This window comes from Chenopodium quinoa, unplaced genomic scaffold (assembly GCF_001683475.1).
Source record: "Chenopodium quinoa cultivar QQ74 unplaced genomic scaffold, ASM168347v1, whole genome shotgun sequence".
Lineage (NCBI taxonomy): Eukaryota > Viridiplantae > Streptophyta > Magnoliopsida > Caryophyllales > Amaranthaceae > Chenopodium > Chenopodium quinoa.
In genome coordinates, this window is record NW_018744026.1 from 5,084,215 (window position 1) to 5,106,199 (window position 21,985).

The 21,985-nt window shown below is 33.2% G+C and overlaps 3 protein-coding genes and 1 long non-coding RNA gene across 7 annotated transcripts; 2 read left to right on the plus strand and 2 right to left on the minus strand.

Moving 5' to 3' along the window:
• Positions 1-562: 562 nt before the first annotated feature.
• On the plus strand, positions 563-3,973 carry LOC110690314 (beta-glucuronosyltransferase GlcAT14B-like). Its single transcript, XM_021867136.1, has 5 exons — positions 563-823; positions 1,256-2,044; positions 2,128-2,203; positions 2,293-2,408; positions 3,020-3,973. Exons 2-5 carry the CDS (start codon positions 1,450-1,452, stop codon positions 3,517-3,519), a joined length of 1,287 nt encoding a protein of 428 aa, XP_021722828.1. The 5' UTR covers positions 563-823; positions 1,256-1,449; the 3' UTR covers positions 3,520-3,973.
• A 6,383-nt stretch (positions 3,974-10,356) lies between these two features.
• Positions 10,357-11,920, plus strand: LOC110690351. The gene is made up of 2 exons (XR_002505080.1): positions 10,357-11,168; positions 11,531-11,920. It is a non-coding gene; the product is annotated as an uncharacterized LOC110690351 (long non-coding RNA).
• Positions 11,921-13,374: 1,454 nt separating this feature from the next.
• On the minus strand, positions 13,375-14,184 carry LOC110690272. The gene has a single exon (XM_021867097.1). The coding sequence runs from the start codon at positions 14,182-14,184 to the stop codon at positions 13,375-13,377; it is 810 nt and encodes a 269-aa protein (XP_021722789.1).
• A 242-nt stretch (positions 14,185-14,426) lies between these two features.
• On the minus strand, positions 14,427-21,745 carry LOC110690315 (protein SPA1-RELATED 3-like). Of its 4 annotated transcripts, none has more exons than XM_021867137.1 (8): positions 21,294-21,735; positions 19,058-20,330; positions 18,438-18,595; positions 17,113-18,043; positions 16,894-17,040; positions 16,448-16,759; positions 15,838-15,897; positions 14,427-15,001 (listed from the first exon to the last, which is right to left on the minus strand). In XM_021867137.1, the coding sequence occupies exons 2-8, from the start codon at positions 19,913-19,915 to the stop codon at positions 14,813-14,815; spliced, it is 2,655 nt and encodes an 884-aa protein (XP_021722829.1). In that variant the 5' UTR covers positions 19,916-20,330; positions 21,294-21,735; the 3' UTR covers positions 14,427-14,812. The 4 variants fall into 4 exon arrangements, with proteins under 4 accessions (XP_021722829.1, XP_021722830.1, XP_021722832.1 ...); XM_021867138.1 differs by having other exon boundaries at positions 19,058-20,333; XM_021867140.1 differs by lacking the exon at positions 21,294-21,735 and having other exon boundaries at positions 18,438-18,578; positions 19,058-19,149.
• Positions 21,746-21,985: the final 240 nt, after the last annotated feature.

Genomic DNA, 21,985 nt, shown 5'->3' on the forward strand with positions numbered 1-21,985 from the left:
GGCGAGGATGGATGGTAAAGGCCGGCCAGCTGTTTAAGGTGGTTGAGGGGCTTGGCCGGCCGATTTTCGGCGAGGCGAATTCATTTAATTTTGGATCATTCAAGTGTTGACACGTGGCAATTAAAATAAAAAAAACTTCTTCAGCAGGTCACTAGTCATTGAGATCATTGGAGGTTTATTGACCCCATAGTTAGTATTATTAGAAAATAAACTTTAATTGAAATTATTAAATTGTTAATAGTTGGGATTATTAAAGTGTATTTTTCCAAAGAATATAACCCTAAATTGAAATTTAATCATATTTTTCCACTCAAATACTCAATTAAGGACTCACGTTCAAATATTCTTGTTAGAGGTCAACAAATGGACCAATCAAAATTCCAATCTCTCAATTTTATAATAAAAACAGAAATTCAATGAATTCGCCTGCATTAACCAAACTTCGTATCAAATTATGATTTTACACGTTACCCTATTAATCATACAATTAACAATAAAAATAAAAATTATAATAATGTATTAATGTATATTTCTAAGTCCTTATCATTCAAGTATGACCTCATGACATAACATCCGTACATATTAAAACCATACTCTATTTTCCCCAATTCTTTTTCTACTTTCTCTCTCATATCTTTGATTAAATTCATAAATTTGATTTAAATCGAAACGCTGAAACAACAATTACTGTATATATAAATTTTAAAACATCCCCTTTAACTTTCTCCCACTTTTTCTCTCACTTCGAGATCCGCCATTAATACGGTTTCAAGCTTTTCTTTATCCTTTCATGGTTTAAGCTCTTTAATTCATTACTTTTCCGGTGAGTTTTCCAGTTTTTTGTAATCTGGGTATTTTTTATTTGTGTTTAATTTTTCTGGGTTTTGTTTGGTTTGTCATCTTCTGTTGAAAATCTATTGCATTATGTTTTTGTAATTTTCTTATTTTCGATGTTTTTGGTCAGTTTTTTGTATGTAACTGTAAAATTGCTTCGAATTAATGTTTGGTTTTTTTTTTCGTCTGTTATTGGTGTGAATATGTTTAATTTCATCTTATTGAAGTATCGTTTCATTGAATGAAGTAGTAATCAATTTGAGTTGTACTCGTATGTTTTTGGTTGATCTTTTTTAGCAATATAGTTATTGGTCAGCTGAGAATTAATTGTGTATTAATTGGGTTTATATGGAATGAGATCTTACTTGAATATGTTTAGATTTGATGCAAAAAATTCATTGTTTTGATGATTTTGGTGCAGATTATGCTATAATATTGAAGAACTTGCTAAATCAGGAGAAAAAGCTGGTTTAGTTGCAAGTTTTTTATTACAATTTGGGACAGTATTAGTGCTCAATTCAATTATTATTGAACCTGTTTTGAATCAGTGAATTGAAGGGTTTTTGAGAGGGGTTTTTTTGTTAGATGAGAAGTTTTTAAGTTTGAAGGTCAACAATGAAAGGGTTTGAAGGAGTGTCATTGAATATGGAGAGGAGATGGGCATTTCCTCTTGTTATAACCTCAGTGCTTTGTGTATTTGTGTTAGCATCATGCTTTAACATGGGACTTCTTTCGTCTATTGGCTCTATCCCCTCCATCAATACGATTATAGCTCATTATTCTAGGTCATCAGTGAACCAAACAAATCCGTTGTTTGTCGAATCAATTGTGTCTCAGCCTCCACCACCACCTGCCCTGCCTCCACTCCCTCGTTTTGCTTATTTGGTTTCTGGATCAAAGGGTGATTCACAGAAGCTATGGAGAACGCTGCAGGCGTTGTATCATCCTAGGAATAAGTATATTGTTCACTTGGATTTAGAGTCTTCAGTGGAAGAAAGATTGAGTCTGGCTGCACGAATTGATAATGATACGCTGTTTTCCACCGTTGGGAATGTGCATATGATCACTAAAGCAAACATGGTCACTTATAGAGGCCCTACCATGGTTTCAAATACACTACATGCTTGTGCAATTCTTCTCAAGAAATATAATGACTGGGATTGGTTCATCAATCTCAGTGCTTCAGATTATCCTCTAGTTACCCAAGATGGTTAGTTGGTTTCTTAAAGTAGTGATTTATCTATGTTTGTATTCTAGTTTGTGTTTCTAATTTGATTATGGAACTTTGCACAGATCTCATATACTCATTTTCGAAATTGGATCGGAAGCTGAACTTTATCGACCATACTAGCAGACTAGGTTGGAAAGAGTAAGCTCAATTTATCTGTCTATAATTTATTGTGAAGTGTATGTATTATGCAGTTGTGCTGATGTATGAATATGTCACATGTACTGCAGGGCTGGAAGGGCTATGCCTTTATACATAGATCCTGGGCTTTATTCATCAAAAAAATCTGACATATTCCGGGTTAACCCAAGGAGAAGTTTGCCTACATCATTTAAATTATTTACTGGTTAGTCTTTCTTTTCTTTGTCAATTCTAGGAATTAGGTATACTTCCAATAATATTTAGGAAATCAAAGTATGCTCTGAAAACTGATTTATTATATCCTGAAATTCTTTGTTTGTGTCTGTTTATGGGGTGGCCAAAAGAATCAGGAAAATTGAGATGATAAGAGATAGGATGTCTTTTACTCAATCTGATGTTGCTTGTAGTTTGGTATATTCTAAGATTTTGAAGTCAATCTTAGCCGTGAAAATAGACTGATCACTATTAAGTAAACAAGAAGACTTATCACAACTTCACTAGTATAAGAAGTTAAGAACGGCTTTATTTTGATACTCGGTAGCGCTTTATGTTTACTTTGGATAGAAAAATGAATAAATGTGGTGGTTGCTTTCAAGAATTTCGAAAATTGCATATTAAACATGTTATCCCTCTCAAAATTATACCTCTTTAAGAGTTGGGAGCATATTGACTGATTAATTTACTGTTTTGGCTCTCATCAAAACAGGTTTAATGCCTCCTTCATTAGCTTTGGATTCAATTCCTTTTCTCTGTTTCTTCTGAAGATGTATGTTGTATGTATTAGACTATCAGTTTGTGATATCTTTTGATTTGCAGGTTCGGCATGGATGGTTCTTTCGCATGATTTTGTGGAATACCTCATTTGGGGATGGGATAACTTACCTAGAACCATGCTTATGTATTACACAAACTTTGTCTCATCTCCAGAAGGCTACTTCCACACTGTCATCTGCAATGCACCCGAGTTTGCTAAAACTGCAGTTAATCACGATCTCCACTATATTGCCTGGGATAACCCACCAAGACAACACCCACGGTATCTTACCTTAGCTGACACCGATAGAATGATTGGCAGCAATGCTGCATTTGCCCGAAAATTCAGGCAAGACGATCCTGCATTGGATAAAATTGACCGGGAATTACTTGGCCGCATAAATGTGAGTGTTACTCCTGGTCGTTGGTGTGGTGGTAAGCCACGTTGTAGCAAAGTTAAAAATCCTGACAAGGTAAAACCAACTCGCGGAGCTCAAAGGCTTGGTCAGCTTATACCAAGAATAGTCTCAGCAGAGGCATTCCAAACCAGGCAATGTAAATAGATTTTTCATGGAAGACTTCCTTGCTTGACTTATATCAGACTTCTGAAACTATGTGCAGAGAGATAGTTTTCGCGTTGGGAGATCAAGCTTTGAGAGAGCATCATCAGGGAGTTCTTTACATGCTCAAATATATATCATCAGACACCGATAGAAATTTCTTTTTTCTGATTTTTTTGGGGGAGGGGGGTGCTCACAGAGCCATGATTTGGCCTTAGATGGGTTAGATTTAGGACTACTATTGCTAGATTTTTGTAGATGTTAAAACTATACTTACATTTTTTCTCTCTTTACATTGGCGACTCCATGAGATGTATGTTTCCTCAAATTCGAAATAAGCTTAGTACATATGAGCTCCTTCAGTGTTGTTCTGAAGGTCCAAAAGTGCTATTCTTGTGCAGAAAATTACTTATCTTTTGATGTTTGACATTAATTAAGCCTCTCATTTTATTTTCTATATATTTTTTTTTAATAATTTTGTGTGCATTAAATTTTGATTGTTTTGTTTCAATTAGAAAGTATTAGGGCATAATTGCCAGTTGGTTATCAACTAAGACCATAGTGTAAGGGTATCTTTTAACCTTTTTTGTGATCACCGACGCAATTTGGTACTGGTTGACAAATGACAATAATGATTAATGACAAATGCTAATGCATAATCATTCTGTAACAATTAGAGAAATCATGTAGCCACTTAAGGAATCTTTCTATTAAAAATTAGTTCACACATTAATAGTATTTTGAATTAAGAACCCTCCTTTTTGTGAAAGATGTACTCAAAAGTAGCTTTTTATAATAGGAGTACATAATTAACTATATTGATGTACACATAAATTTCACTTTATATTATCATATTAATAATAAATTGAACATATTTGAACTAATTTTTGGCGATAATGACGTTCACATAAATTTTACTTAATCTTATTGTATGTTAATGATGAATTGAACTTATATGAACTAATTAGCGCTTATTTTATGTTACATGAATTTATCAATTCTTATTTTATCTTATTGGAACTTATAAACCTTTATTTTATTGTAATCCATCCTTCTTTATTATCTTATTTCAACTCATTAGCCTCTAAATACAATGAAAAGTGTGGAAAAGCAAATAAGTATAACAAAAGAAACAGAGCAAGTGTGATGCTTAATTTCAAAATTTGAACAAAGCAATATCATATTTATACACTCCTTTATTTGAGATTTTTTTTTCCAAACACTTCTTAAAATATTACTTCACTTGAAGTACATATGTTGAATCCTTGACACTAATTAGACAAAAATAGGATAGTTATTTTAGGCAAATTATAAAAATTTCATAACGTAGTTAAATCAAACATTTAAACACGTATCCCATATCTATATCTAATAGGGGTGTTCCAGTAACATAGGTTTCAAAAAACAAGATTGATAAAAACTGAGGGAAAAAAAAAGTTAAAGTCTATCAACATATATTCGATCCAAATCCAGTTCACAAAAAGTAATTCATTTAGCTAAAGTGTATTACACACAAATTGCATAAAAGTTAGAACATTGAAAATTAGGAAAGTTAAAGTACTAGAGTACGTACTAAATACTTCTTCTGTTTACCATAATAATGTTAATGTAACATTTTATATTACGTATTACAAGATAATTAAAACAATTTTTTAATATTATTGGTAATTTTATTGTATATTTCATACAATAAAATTAGTTAAAGTGATACAATATTATTTTTTGAAACATATAAGTCAAAGTGATACAATAACATTAGTATTATTTGTCTGATAAATGATAATGTTATTGTATCATTTTAACTAATAATAGACTTTAACTACGATAGTTAACGTATTACATATATTCATGATCAAAGTTATACATTAACAACCATATTAGTTAAAGTGATACAATATTTTTTTTAAAAACAAATGAAGGTACTGCCTATATTTATATCATACGAAGTATTATATTATCAGTTGTATTACTCATACGGAGTAGTAAATAACGATAGATCTTGCACATAGCTACTACATATAATTATACAAACGAAGCATAAAAAACAATTTCTTGTGCATGTATGAGTTAAATTTTTTACTTCATACTTGTATTAGCTTAAACATAATCAACTATCTTCCCAGAAAAGAATAAATTAATAAGAGAATGAATTCAATTGTTTATAAGTTTATCCATGAAGTCATCATTCTACTTAATCTTTTAATTAGTGAAGTAATATTCACTTAAAGTGCATTTTATTTAATTATTTTATCTCTCAATAAAAATAAGGGTTAGGTTGTAATACAATCATAAGCATGATCTAAGTGAGGAATAATCCAAGAATATATAAGTAATTAAGTACATCAAATATATAAAGTATTGCACTAGTTGTACATTGTTTATATTTCACTTTCGACGTAGATTGTTATAAAATTCAAGGTACATAACTACTTATACTAATACTATCACAAATATTCCAAGTCAAGGTCTATCAGACTATCACTATATAATTATTGTGAGTAGGAAATTTCGTAATCATATCAACATAATTTCTTCAAAGACCAACAAAGTGATCGTTTTCAATTTAATATGATTTGTGCAATTTTGGAATGAGTTTGAGATTAATTCGATTGTTCGTTATCTAATTGGCGCCTTAGCCTTTCTAAAAGTCTTTGAAAGACGATTGTACGTTAATGTACAAGACTAAGCTACAAAACAGACAAGTAACCTAAATAGACACCTTGACACCTTGTAGTAGTGTAGTATAAAGGAATGGATTAAAGAGGATAACCACTATACATTTTTCTAGAAGACTAGTAAACGTTCTTTGGAGTTATACTTCAGAAAAAAGTTGACATAGTCATATAGGTGAAATCCATTATGTGAAAGCCTGAAAGGTATGTTAGAGAAATTAAAGGACTTTCTCTCAATCTCAATGCAAAAGTGCCGAACAAAAGCATTAATATTTTTGAAATTATGGCCTGGCATCACGGCATGGCATACTCATATAGTCATAAACTCATAATGCAATCATGTAGTATTAATTGGTTGTTAGTGCAGTAGTGACTAGGGCTGTATTTAATAGGGAAAACTACGTGTTTGATCCCCCACTTCATTAATTGGGAGAGGATTGAAGCTTAATCATTGAGCCCCGAATTCGGATTAACCCAAAGAATGAACCAGGTGAAACACCCAAAAAAATGCAATTATGTAGTGGTACTCTATTTGCCTAGTAACTATACGCATAAAATTTTATTTTAGTGCAAAAATAGGTATATGACTATATGAGTGTAAGATTCAACTAAAGAATAAAAATAGTAAATAATAAATGGTTACTGAACAAGTGAATTAAGACACCTTAAATTAAAAATTTCCTAATTTTTGCTCTTTAAGTTATTAAGACAAATTTTATATCAAGCCTCAGCCTCATAAATAATCTCCAATAAATTGTGACAGATACAAGTACTCCATAACCATTTTTGTACTTTGATTTTTCAATGTCAACGTCGATATTTTCTGCATCATAAATGGGGTGCTTTTAAAGCTTTGTTTCCTACCTATATTAGTCTATTTTATAGCCAAATAGCAAAAATTCTACACGTTTCTTAGTTAGTTTCACACTTCCACCGGCCTATTTACTTGAATTAATTCTATTTTTAATGTGCCATTTTTTCATCCTGTATTCCGGTGTAAAATTAATCTCTTAAATTAAAAAAAAAATGATAAAAAAAGACGTACAACGTGATTTAGCTTAACTAGATGCCTAGAACATATCTGTGCCATTCGATATATTAATATTATATTGTTATATTTTCACCAATATATATATATATATATATATATATATATATAGGGGAAGGATCCGGTGAGGATAGGTTTATATGTGAGAATTCATACTTATATGAGAACTGATTTTAAATTTAGAACATGTGAGTAAAAGTTTAGAACACACGAGTAAAAATTTAGAACATGCGTCTGAAATTAAAATTTAGAACATCTGAGTAATAATTTAGAACATCTAAGTGAGTAACATGTTTAGAACATTTGATTTAAGAATTAGAACAAGTGATTAAAAATTTATAAAATCTGCTTTATGAAATTTTAAACATATGAGTAAAATTTAGAACATTTGATTTAAGATTATGAACATGTGAATAAAAATTTAGAACAAACAAATATAGAATATAGAAAGTGTGAGTAAAAAATTTAGAGCATATGAGTAAAAATATAGAACATTCGCTTTAAAATCGGGAACATATAATTAAAAATCTTAGAACACACATTTTAAAATTTAGAACATATAAGTTAAAATTTTGGAACAAGTTATTTAAAATTTATGATATTAAACTTAACTAATTTATGGTTTAGAACATGTGAATACTAAATTAGAACATTTGATTTAATTTAGAACACCTAAGGAAAAGTTTAGAACATCAGATTTAAAATTTAGAACATACAAGTAAAAATTTAGAACATAAAGAGTGTTCTCACATAAGAAAAATTCTCACGAGAGCCTCCCCCTATATATATATATATATATATATATATATACATATATATATATACATATACATATATAAAACTTTTAGGCAGGCCATGAGACAACGACACTTGGCATTCTAACTTTTCGCCAAGTGTCGTGCCACGTTGGATAGATTTAAAAAAAATTCAGAAGATAAAAAAAATAGTTTAGAGTTCTATTTGGATAGAATTTTAGGATAATTTTGTTAGTTTAGAGTTTTATTTTTGATAAAATACCAATTTTTTAGATGTACAAATTGAATTATAATTTTATTCAAAAAAAATTTATTAGATTATAATTCTAAAAAATTATCATATAAAGTTTATATCATAATATTTTTTGGAACGAAAGAAGTAATTCAAAGAGTAAAACATACATTTATAATATATACTAATCGGTTAAAATAATATACTTCACAATCTAATAGAATTTTATAACTATGTAGACCTATCAATTAGGGTCGGGTCATGAGAAATCTCGAATTGGGTTACTTCAGGTTACGAGTCAAGAACTGTTCAACCCTTGCCCGAAGTTATGGGTTCGGGTCAACTCAACGGGATTAGAACATTTATTTAATTTAATTTATTTTTCCTATTTTTAATTTTTTTAATGTATTAAATCGAACATTTCTATTAACATTATTATTAGGCATTACATGTCCACTAATAGTCACAAAAGCACATTAATTCCTAACTAATTTTATATCAATGATATATTTTAAAATTTGATATATATAGAATAAAAATTTATCTTAAAATTCAATAAACAACCCGGGCATCGCACGGGGCACAAAACTAGTTTTATATATATAATATAAAACTATATATATATATCATTACCATCATTATATATATATATATATATATATATATATATATATATATATAATATAATATAATATAATATAAAGCTAAACTTTTAGCCAGGTCACGAGGCAGCGACACTTGGCATTCTAACTTTTCGCCAAGTGTCGCGCCACGTTGGATAGATTTAAATATACCTCATAAGATAAAAAAAGTTAGTTTAGAATTCTATTATGAATCAAATTTGGATAGAATTTTAGGATAATATAAAATTGTTAATTTAGAGTTTTATTTTCAATAAAATAAAATTTGAGTGTCGCGCCACGTTGTATAGATTTAAATCGACTTCATAAACAACCCGGGCATCGCACGGGCACAAAACTAGTATTATTAGATTTTATTTTTTAAATTACTATGGTTAGAGATGAGCAACATAACATGCTGGGCCACCACAGGTCGTGCCTCGCTGTGTCTAGCGGTGGCTTGTGTCGTGTCCTGCCATGCCTACATTTTGGCTTGTCGTGCCACCATTTAGCACACCCCATCCCATGGTACGGCATGACCCACGTGTCTGGCGTGTCGTGCCATACCGAGCACTGGGCCGCCTATATTTTTTTAAAATTTTTTGAAGAACTTTCAAAATAGATTTACTATTTAAATAATTTTATTAATTTTATATTTATGATTTTTTTATTATATTAATATTGTTCTATTTATTGTTATTTTTTTAACTATTATAGGTCTTAATTATTATTTATGTTATTTTATGGTCGTGTTGTCAGGCCAAACTACCATGTCTCCCACGGGTTCTTGCTGTGCTCGTGCCGGATTTTTGAAATCGTGTTTACGACACGGCCCACGGCCTACTCCTAGGTCACTGTGTCGTGCCTAAATAAGTGACATTACGTTTGACTTTTTTTTTTGTTCATATACAACTTTTGGCATGAAATATATTGTTAAATAGGTATTACTATAGAGTTTTATAACATCGACATTTTTTAAATATTTTTTTACTAATATTTAATCATATATATCTAAGGTCAAACTAGTGCATAGACATGTATGTCATGTTTGACTATATCAATTATTTGGGAATAGATATTTGGGAATAGAGTGAGTAATTCGCAAAAACTAGAAAATTATTGTTCACAAAAAAAATTTAATTTTTTTTTTTTTTTTACTCCCTCCATTACATTTTTACATTTACAATCTTCAATGTATATCTTTGACTACAAATAAATACAATTATATTTGATTAAATAGTACTCCCTCCGTTATAAAACAATGATCTTCTCACTTTAACTATACACGTTTAAAACACACATTACTTTGACCATAAATATATTTAATTACATATTAGTAAAATATATAACAATTAAATATTAATAAACTATTTTAAGACGAATCAAAACAAGACCCAACATGCCTGGCGATGTTTTATACTACCCCCGTTGTTACAGGTTATGTGCAATGATTAAACCTTTTCCCTCTCTGCTTCATGTCAAATTATTGCACATAACCTGTAACGAGGGTAGTATTTTAATTTTCTGATTTGGAATCTTAAAGAGTTAAAACCATTCATACTTGTGTTGAGTGTTTAGATCTGTCTAGGGTTGATTGTAGTGCCACAAAAATTGTTTTTATTATCTAATGAAATCATTCCTTTCAAAAAAAAAAATTAAAAAAATAATGGTGGCAGTATCATTTCTCATACTTTTTTTGATGTTTAGAGAGTTACAAGTCGGGCAGTGGCAGATGATCCGGGAAGCCATACAAAAAAAAAAAAAGAAGGCCAAGTGTTAGACAAACCCAGCAAAAAGAAACATATGTAACAGTGTACCCTACTTTATTAGGCTTCCAATATTTCAATTTTTTTTATTTTTAAACTTTTCAATAATTCTACTGGACCCACCTTGCTTCCTTTTACATTCTTTTATTTTTATATGAACCTTACGATGTAGCAAAATTTTACGGGTTTAATTTTTGTTTTGTATTTCATTCTTTTGAGTAAAGCACAAATTTGGGTACTCAATTCTACAATTTTTCAACGTTTAGGTGCTCATTTTTTTTTACCGTTTGGGTACTGAGTACCATTTTCCGGCCAAAAAAATTAATTCCCCCTAAGAATTATGTACCTTTGGTTAACAATTCAATACCTTGGGTTAACTGAAAGTGAGGCCCACCCGAATAAAAAAATGAGCGGGTCAGAATTTTTTTCCCCCTTTCGTATTCTCTTCTTCCCTTTATTCTTTCCTCTTCTGGAAAATTGATGTGCATTTGGTGAAGAACACGAGCAAGCTTGGGGCAAATCTGGGGAAAACGACACTTAGCGCAACCATTTTTTTGCGGTAACCTTCATTACTCATTTTTGTTCTTAATTTGATATAAATTTCGAATTTTTTGCCCAATTGATGATCTTATTTTATGAGTTAGGGTTTACGGTTTTGTGGGTTTTTTGAACGAAATTGATGATGTCGATTTGTTGTGTTTTTTCGGCTAAATTTGTTGCTGTGTTGTTGTTTGTTGATGGATTATGCTAGTGTTGTTGGTTGATGTTGATTGCATGTATAATTTGCGCAAGGGTTTGATTAATGTATGTGTTTTGCGAAGTAAACAGGGGAAGTTTTGGTAAAAATGTGTACGTGTGATTGATGGTGTTATGTGTGTTTTTGTTGTCAATTTGAAGTGCCTAACTTCAAATTATGGTCAGTGTGTTTTGTTTAGGGAAGAATGGCTGAGGCTGATTTTCTGACCTTGAAGCTCTGTTCAGAATTTTTTTTTCTTGTCCTAGATGACACTGGACTGCAGTAAAGAAGGGGAAGAACTGGATGAAACAAGAGTTATTCAGAAATTTTTTTTTTCTGGGAAATTCTGGGAAAATCGTTGGTGATGAATTTAGGATAAGAAAACTGGATTGTATCTGTTTTGCTGCTACTTTGTTGCTGCTGTATTCATGGCATTTTTTTTCCTACTTCAGACCTCTTTAAATAGCCTAATAACGGCTAGTTTTGTACTGCTTCAATAGAAAAATTAGTTATTGTAAAAGGATATGGTTACTGCCTTACTCGTGAGTTAATTAGCCTGGAAATAATTTTGAGTACCTAAAAGGTGAGCAAAAAAATTGAGTACCTAAAAGGTGAAAAATTGAAGAACTGAGTACCTGATTATACTCTTAACTCCATTCTTTTTTTTTCACACTTTTTATGGTATTTAAGAAAAGTGGGATAACTGCCGTAAAAAAAATAATAATAATAAAATAAAAAGTGGGATTTCATACACTATAAAATGAAGTGTGAGTTTATTAGGAGTATAATTTAGTGAGCCATTAGCTTTATATAAGAAAAATAGTACAACGTTTTCCGAAAATAACTTTCCAATTTTCAATTGGAAATTATTGTGACTTTTCATTTTAGGGAAGTGTTACAAGAGTAAAAAATGGAGAAACTATTTGGCTTAGTTCATTGTAATAAATTTGACAATTTTCTCATTCACTTTCATTACTTTAGTAAAATATGGAGTAGTTGTGTACTTTTATATATATGTCACAGGTTTAGATTTGATCGGTCCCCTAAAGAATTTTTTTCAAGATCCGCCATTGAGTGCGGGTGATGAGAATCGATCCCAATAATCGGGAGGGGAGCTCTAAACATTTGAATTATCCCCAACTCTCAATATCCTTTCTTATATGGATTAATTGAAACAGTTAATTAGATTAAATTGAGTGAAAATAGCAAAATTCTCTATATTTTATTAATAGCAATAACTTGTGTGTTTTCCATGTATGTTTGAGATTAGTTGCTAGGACTAGGGAAGTTAAAGCTACCCTCTCCAAAGCAAGGTTTGGGAGAAATATCACAAATTCCACAACTGCTGTTAATAGCCAAGTCACCAAATTACAAGGTCATTACATATTTTTGGAATTCAAATGTTTTGCATATTTTTGGCACACTAGCATTCCAATGTTGTAGCCTAAAAGGTTTTTCCTACGTTCAAGGGTCTTCAAGAAGAGTGTTGTTTTGTAAGAGCTAGTAAAGCTCATGTTAGTAGTATTTGTTTTTTAGCCTATGTTGAATGTGCTAGCTTGTTGTACTTTTGATGTTTTTTTTTTTTTTTTTTTTTTTGACAAATGCAAAGGAAAACACGAAACTAAGAGTTACAAATAAAATCAGACCCCGAGATTCGACATTGTTTTGCAATGTCATGAGCCCTTTGAACTTGGTATCTTTTGACCTTGACGATCGCACACCTCTGTAAACCTTTCCCCGCATCCTTAATAGCTTTGATCGTCCATGCAATTGAGATGTCTTTACCTATATTACCTTGAAGATTGTCGATGAGTGCAGTCGCATCAGACATAATCAACACTTCCTGTTCCCCTCTATCTAAAATGCTAACGCCTCACAATGCAAGGCTGAAGTTGCAGCTCCATGCTTACCTCCTCCATCAATACCATTTAGGTAAGTTCTGGTAGTGACTACCCAGCCAATACCTGAACTTGTTGTCTTCTTATCCCACGCACCATCAACTTCTATTTTGAAGCTCGCAAATCCTTTGTCATTTGTTCCAAGTTGAACATGGTAGAACCCCCGGAGGGAAACAAGGGTCATCCCAAGTGCCTGTGTCCAGAGGAGTTTCTCTCGCTGTCACATAGGTAAAAGACTCATGCTCCTGTAGAGCCTTGTTAATCAGTGCCATAACTAGACCTGGACTTCTACCCACATTTCTGAAGACCTCTTCATTCCTAGCTTTCCAAAGCCCCCACAAGGTAGCTAAAAACATCGGGATACGAGCACTCCGCTTACCATCCTCGCTATAGAAAAGCATGATATAGTGCTGAATCCAAACTCTCATTGAGTCGGACCCAGGAAACTCAGAGCAAATAGTTAGGGGGTCATTTCCCCAAACGTCCTTTGCTAGACAACAGAGACGGAAAAGATGTTGGCAATCTTCTATTTCCTCTCCACAGAAGTCACACGTCTCATCCATATGAATCCCTCTTCTTGCTAAATTTGTTTTGATTGCCATGGCGTCATGGAATAATCTCCATATGAAAATCTTCCATTTAGGCTGAATATTCAACCTCCACAGGATCTTAACAAATCCTTGATCAATCAGGGTGAGATTAACTCCCTCACCTCCTTGATCTTTCGAGCACCTGTAGTAACCTGTTTTCACCGTATAATTCCCTGAAGGATGATGTTTCCAATAGATGTAATCATCATCTAAACTCGATGGGAGTTCCACGGAAAGGATGGACTTTGCACTATCCCACTCAAAGCATTCCCTAACTTTCCCAGCCTTCCAAGTAGAAGTTTGCGCATCAATGAAGTCACTCACCTTCCATTTCATGGCCTCCCTTAGCATTTGCCCTGAATTAACCGCTGGAACCTCCCCTCAAACCCAAGGCATGCTTATGGCCTTGATCTTCTCACCATTTCCAACCTTCCAAGCAAACCCTTTTTTGAACACTTTAAGTTAACGTATGATGTCGGATGAATTGACCGAAAATAATAGTTCACTCTCTTAATTTAGTTTTGCTAATTTATGATATATATATATAACCTTTAAAACTATCTTCTCATAGGAAACTAATGAAAGACTATATGTAACATTGTAAAGATAAACTATGTATTTCATTTAAGTTGCATTGCTGAAAAATGAAAGTTTAGCATCACAAAATCACTAATTGGAAGGCTCCAACAGTGAGAAAATAAGATTTTGACCTATATAAGAGGGTTATACAAGGGCATGATCTGATCATATTACCCTTCTTTGTGCCTAAAAAAATTATTTACAGCAAATAATATCTCCGAGTCTTCACACCCATGGCATCGGCTCTGATCTAATATCAAAATTGCTATGGTTAATCCCTCCAACCAATTCACCAACCGAAAAGTTCAAGCAAACAATGCTTGAAAAAGGAATCTGTGGGGAGTAGCTCTTCCAATTCTTCTATACATTTTTTCTTTGCCAGCTGAAGGCAATCTAAAAATCAAACCATTTCCAGCAGCTTGACATCTCCAGTGGAGTTTGCTGCTACAAGTGTTGATGATTGACCGCGCCAACAAACAGAAGAGATGAACTGTGCAGCATCTTCTGATTTGTTGCCCGAAAGTGGATCTAAACTGCTGAATTTGTACGACAGAGCTGGCATAGGAAAGGCTTTGTGATAAATGAATACCTGTTCATAGGCACCACAACTAACTTCAGCAAACAAATCTGATCTAGAGCTGAAAAATAGTCAGAGGCTGTTGATAAATTGGATTTTAAGTATAACTAGCCTATTAGCCTATATACATGCTTAACAGAATCAGGCAACTATGGACAAATAGGGCTGATTTTTAAAATATACGAGTACAAGCAAATACTAAAATATAAAAACCATCACTTTAATTTCCTATATAAAATATACATAGCAGTAACATCCATCAATGCCCTCATACTTCGAGTTTTCATACTAATCATCATTCATACGAAGAATATGGTATTGTTATTGCTAGGCTAAAATTTCATAATGAAGCTAATGTGTGCGATTACTCTATAATGACATCATAAAAAGTATAGCAGTAATACATCATCATCTCTTTTAAGTGATCAAGTAAACAAAAGGCTTCAATTGATAGGTCATTAGGTTGGAACATCCACAAAGAGGAAACATATGGGTTAAAGGCAACTTTTAAGAGAAATGGCATGACTATATTCAGATTCATATAGGAAGAAAAGGGCTTAAGCTGCAAAATATATAGCAATAGTAGGAACATATTTAAAAAATTCTTCAATTTTAACTATTATTGACATCAATCACTTTTTTCATGGCTACTTTCAATTTTCATATTAAAATCTACTACTAGTTTCACGGTAACTCTATACAATGGTCAATGGTATGAGATTTGTAGAGTAACAATTTCCATATTTCACTGAATCAGGAGCAACCTTTTTTTTTTTTTTTTTTTTGAGGAAAAATCAGGAGCAACTTAATAGTTAATAAATGAAGACAACCTATCCAATTGATCTTACCTCATTTGTTTCGGAACCTGTGGCAATGTAACCATCTGATACAGATAAACCTACGAAGTTCTGAAATAAAAAAAAAGTATTAGCAACAACAAGCAATCATTTAACCCATAGGTGGACAGAAATTTCAGTAACAAGTCAAAGTATGCACAATTACAACTACTGAATTGATTTTATTTTAAGTTTATTTTTGATGTAGGGTGAGGTTGATCTACTAAAATGTTCAACTCCATAGTTGAAGGGTAAGGCAGCAAATATTTCAAGCCCTTCCTTTATTGCCTTATCACGGACTACCTGCATACGAAGGCTTTGGAGAAAACGGTAATGTATGAATGTGTTATAGTAACCTTCTACTTCTTTATATTTCATGAAGCTGCATCCCCTTACAGAAATTTTGCAATAATGCTCATTGAAAACATTTGCTTAACCATATCGTTAGGTAGGAGAGGAGCATAGATTCATACATTGGTGAGCATAAAATGAACACTTTATCACATTTAAAAAAAAATGCAGCTAATTATACTAAGCTACTAGCACCGACAGAGCTATCAGATTGAACATCCAGCAACTAAATAAGAGCAACCATAATAGATCAGATCAGGTCAATGCATACCTTCATATTTGTGTGACCAGTAAATGACTGAAGAGGGCCCTCAACAACACGAGATGCACACAGTGATAAATCCCAAAGCTTCAGAGTGTTATCTGTTGATGCAGATACTAGAGTGTTGGAATCCACAAACTTGATGTAGCTTACAGTTTTGTTGTGCCCAATCAATGTGCATAATGGTACTCTAGGACTCCGCAGATCATAGTAGTATATTTTGTGGTCTGCTGAACCAAAAGCAAGAGAACGACCTGAATCCATGGGAAACTGAACGCAGCAGACATTGGCTTTGGTTTTGATGGTACCGATGCTTGCTTCCTGCAGCAACAACCCATGTGAGAGAAACAAATCATCACAACCCCAGAACATTGACCTTGTAGCAACAGTAATTAGATAACAACAGTACGTTTATTGTCAAAGCTGACAGCCACCAAATGCAGTAATAGAATTGCCTGATTGATACTCCAGAGTTTGACTGAACCGTCATCGCTTCCACTTGCCAACAGTGTTGGATCTGCTGACGAAAAATCAACAGACCAGACTCTCCTTTCATGCTCTTTAAGTTCCACAAATACTTGGCTTCTTGCAGCATCCCATACCTACAAATGTCACAAAGAAATGAGGATGAAACTTTTAGAGATCAACATAACGCTCAAAGAGAGTCAACCCACCTGCACTACGCCTTCAAAATTACTTGATGCAATCTGGCTTTTGATATAGCTATTCCAACAAATGCTGCTAAGCTTTGAGCGACAGGCCATTTCAGTGACAGGATAATGAATATCATGATTCCCATTGAGGATGGCATCACACTCAAATACTTTGATCTTCTTATTTACACCAGCAGTTGCAAAAAATTCTCCATCACGATCAAAACCGACAGAGCATACCAGATTTGAAGAGTTCAGAAGATCCCCTTGCTTCAAGTCTGCTTTTACATTCAATTTAGTAAACGACAGATACTTACATAAACCTTCAAGGAAGGGGCTAATCCACCCACTTTCTCCATTATTACTCCTTTGCTCTTTAGCTAATGAAACGCTAGAACTTTTTTCAGTTAAAACTACAGACCCTCTACTATTGCTGCTAAGCTGAGAATGGCCACCCACTGGCTTCCCTGACAGCCTGGCTGGCCTGTGCCTTGTTGAAAGGTAGGCTGACTCAAGTTTCTTGAAGTTTTTTATCAATCGCGAGTTCTTTGACAGCAAATTTTCCTGATTAGGACTTTCACTTTCAACAGAACTAAACTTCACGGCATCATGTACCTGAACTTCTTGCCTGTTATGATCTGTTGCATCATGTTCAACAGAATTAATTGGACTTAGATCTGGTGCTGACTGCCGAATCCTCTCCGAGCCTGAGAGAGTGCCTCCTTTCTTCTTAAGAGCTTTTTGTTTATTTACTATTTCCTCAATATCAGAAGATAAAAAGGAAACGGTATTCTGCAACTTACTGGCAGCATCCTGTTTGGCCTGTCTCATACGGACAAGGAACTCAAGCAACAATTCATGTTCCTCTATCTTTTCCCTGAGTTCTATTGCAGCTTCACGCTCATTTAAATCATCTCTAGGTTCATTAAAAAACTCACTTTGCAGCAGATCACTGACATTGGCAAAGAGAGAAGATTGATCAAAATAATTTACAAGTCCTGAAGGACCAAAGTTCGTAATTAGAAACTATTGTTCACCAAACTAAAAGTGTGATCAAACGGCAAATGGAACTTTTACTTGAGATTGGTAGGAGCATTCAAATTTCAATATTAATACCTCATTTTAATTAGTTTTAATAGTTTCAGTTTAGAGAAACTTTGGTAAATTAAAACACGCAGGCTAATACTATGCATAAAAGAAAGCCAAAAAAAAAGTATTGGTTAATGTCCAATCTACTACAATACTAACAATAAACAATTTCCATCCCCCAGAATGTAAGGAACACATAAATCAACAGACATACAAACCAAATTAAACTAATGTGAAGAATAATTAGTAGCATTTACCCCATTTTTGGTCGACTAGAAGGGTCTGGATGCAACAACCATAAGCAGAATGAAGCTTCTTTAGGCCATTTCAGCAAAAGTTGTGGGGGAAGAACTCGATGTCGTAAACTAGACATTGTTCCACTTTTTTCTTCAATGGAGCTAAACGTGCAAAATAACTGTTTCATCAGATACTTTCAACATTAGCTACCTTTCCTTGTCTGATTTCTACTATACTTACTCCATCCAGAAATAATTGTCAAATACACTATTTCATGATTCCCGAAAAATGTTGTTGCCTTACCTCAAACATTAATGGTTGATCTTAAAAATCTATCACCTTATCTTGACTAGTAATAGTTCATTTTTGGACTTCCCACTTTCTTGAATTGAGTGATGATTAGAGTGTGGTTACAACCCAATGGGCCTTTTCAAAAAATCATGCCATATGCTCACACTTATGAAAGATTGGAGTAATGTGACAAATATTTCTGGATGGAGTATAATTTACATTTTTGCAGGCAAGAGGTAGATGGGAATAAAAACAAAAACAAAATTTCCAAGGTAAAGATAATTTAGCATCAAACGCCTAAGCCAACCAAGATTCTTAAGAATGCATAGACAATATCATGTTTACGAACCTCAAATAGAAGAACACCTAAGCGATAGATATCTGAAGCACAGGAACATGGGGCACCAGCAATCTCCTCTGGGCTAGTATACCAACCTGACTCCATCAGCAAAAGTTCTTTCATTGGGAAAGACCGCTTTTCTCCAGCCTTTCTACAGCCTTTTGCGTCCTTAGTTTCACACCAACCTTTCTCTTCTACAGAAGATGGATTTGTTGCCTGGATTGTGTGAGACTTAGAGCCAATGGTTTCTGATATCAGTTGTGATTCCCTATGGCTTGACCCACTTCTCTGCTCATTCAGTTCATCATTACACAAGGATGAACATTGCTGTTTACTCTCTGTATCTTGGCCATCCAACCCATCCTCCAAGGAATCTGATCCTGAATCTGAACAAGAAGCAGACTCAATGAAGGATACATGGTTGAAGGAAGACATTATGAAACAGGAAGGCCGTACATTATTAATCACAATTCCCTGAGAATGTGCCGTGCTAACTATCTCAACAATCTGCCTAAATATATGCAAAGACTCAATCACATCAATGCTACGTTCTGGATTGTCCAGCCACCGCCTCAAGCTGACATCACCCCATTCAATGCTGTGAACTAAAGGATCCATAGCTACTTCATCCTCTGATACACCAGACGCTCCAAGGCGGTTCCTGAGATAGTCACTAGGAGCCTGCCCGAAAGAATCTCTTACCTTCCGCCCACTGCCAAGTACTGAGTTACGTGATGCATCAGTAGATAAGCTACGTCTACTTTCATGGAGTAGCCTCAAATTTCTTTCTGAAGATGCAGAAGTATCCAATCCTCTAGAACTAGCAGATTTCCGCCAACCATTATCAGATGAACCGTCCATATTCATCCAGATATCACCTCACCAAAGCTCATATACATTCAGTGAAAGAAAATTCTCCCAAGGTATATTGCTCATATTGCCATCTACCCGGAATAAAAAACCACAAATAGGAAATCTTCAGAGTATATCTTCCTATATCTATATACAACTCTCCTTTGAACCTCCATCATCTTTTTATATTAAACGTCATGAAAATTTGTGAAAGCAACCAATTTGAGTTATATATGTAATCCAACTTAAGACTGACACAGTCTCTTAACAAGAAATTTAAGATCTAAAGCAATATATCCAAACCACAAGTATTTACTCGATCTCCTTCACTCCTTCAATTCATCCAAAGAATATAATTGATCCTCACGAATATAATTTATCATCCAAAGAATATGATCGATCCTCACAAATATAATCCCTTCTTCAAAATCTCCTTAACAAAAGAAGAAATTCACATGTCAGCAACTATGTAGAGCTAAACTCAACCAAAATAATATGACGAGCAACCTTCAGTCATATAATTACATGAAAAAACAGAAATTCATAATATTGTAGATCATTTCTCATAAACATGCCACGGTTGTTCATGAAAGGAAACATCAAGGCTTGCCAAAGTGAAGAATTAGAGGCAACCCTTTTAGCAAACGCTAATCAGTAGTTACTGAAATTAAAACATTTAACAATTTTTTGGCAATCAAAACCTCCATGACTTTATCACTAGAAAGGTAAAGTGGTAACCCTAGAGTAGTAGGGGAGACCACACTATAGATCATACAATATGATCCATGCTTTTAAATCTATTTCATAAAGTTTACCCATATACAAATAAGAGCTAACTTCTGTACAAATTTGTCATTAACGCTTGAATTTTATTCAGCCCGGCACCTCATATCATACACGAGTATGTATCCAAGTGTCGGACATGGCTAATATATTCAATATTTTTTTATCCAAAATAGTGCTAACAAGTGTCAATACCCATGTCCGAGTGCCTACTAAGATCTAGCACGGGTAATTGAGGTAAAATGAAGAGTCCAGTTAACAAAGCTACACCACATTGGTGCACTATTGAAATGTGAAAGTACAACTAACAATTACAAATCTTAGTACAACAGAAACTGACAATTCACAGAATTACCCACAAAACCAAACTCACACAATTATAGAAACCTTTGATCTTCCTAAAAAAACAACTCAATTATAGCACAAATCATAAACATACAAATATCATACACCAATCAGTAAAAAAGCAAAAACCCAGAAAAACCCAACAACAATATATTAAAATACACATAAAACTCTAATCATACAGCCATTTAAGTTCCCATTTCATCAGTTTCATCTCAATTTCACATATATTGTAAGGGGAGGAGAGAGAAAGAGAGAAACTAACCAACATGAAGTTGAAGAAGAACAGATGAAATGAAAAGAGGGATCAACCTAAAAACCCAAAACAAAAAACAGAAAAAGTTTTTAGTGAAGATGAACAGAGCTGAAGAAACAGCAAAGCACCACAACCTCATAAATTCCAAGCCTTTTTTCTTCAGAAAATCAGAAATAAAAGGTGCCAAACAAAATCCCTCCAAATAAAACGTGGACCATATAATTTCCACACCACCATATAAAACAAATGTTTATTTAAATTTTAATATAATGAGTTAATGACCAATACAGTAGAAGATTAATTATTGTATACGGAATTGTTTCTTGTACAGTTTTAGGGATATGGGCTAGATTTCTTGATTGGTCAGGTATTGTTTGGTTTAATTCATGAGGGTTGAATGAAAGCCGATGGTTGCGGATGCAGTTTAAAGGCATAACAAGCAAATATATATATATATATGTGGTAATTCTGTAAATAATAAAAATTGAAAATACTACTTAGAAGAAGAAAAAAAAAAAAAAAAAGAGGAGGGGGAGGATTTACTTGATTTTTTCACCTCTATAAAATAAATAAATGTTATTGTACTATACGGAGTATATCATTAGATTCATTATAATGTCTAGTTTCATAATATAATTTTGTATAACTTTTACTAATTAACAATTAAAGATATTAATGGTCAAAGTGTTGGTCAAATTGAT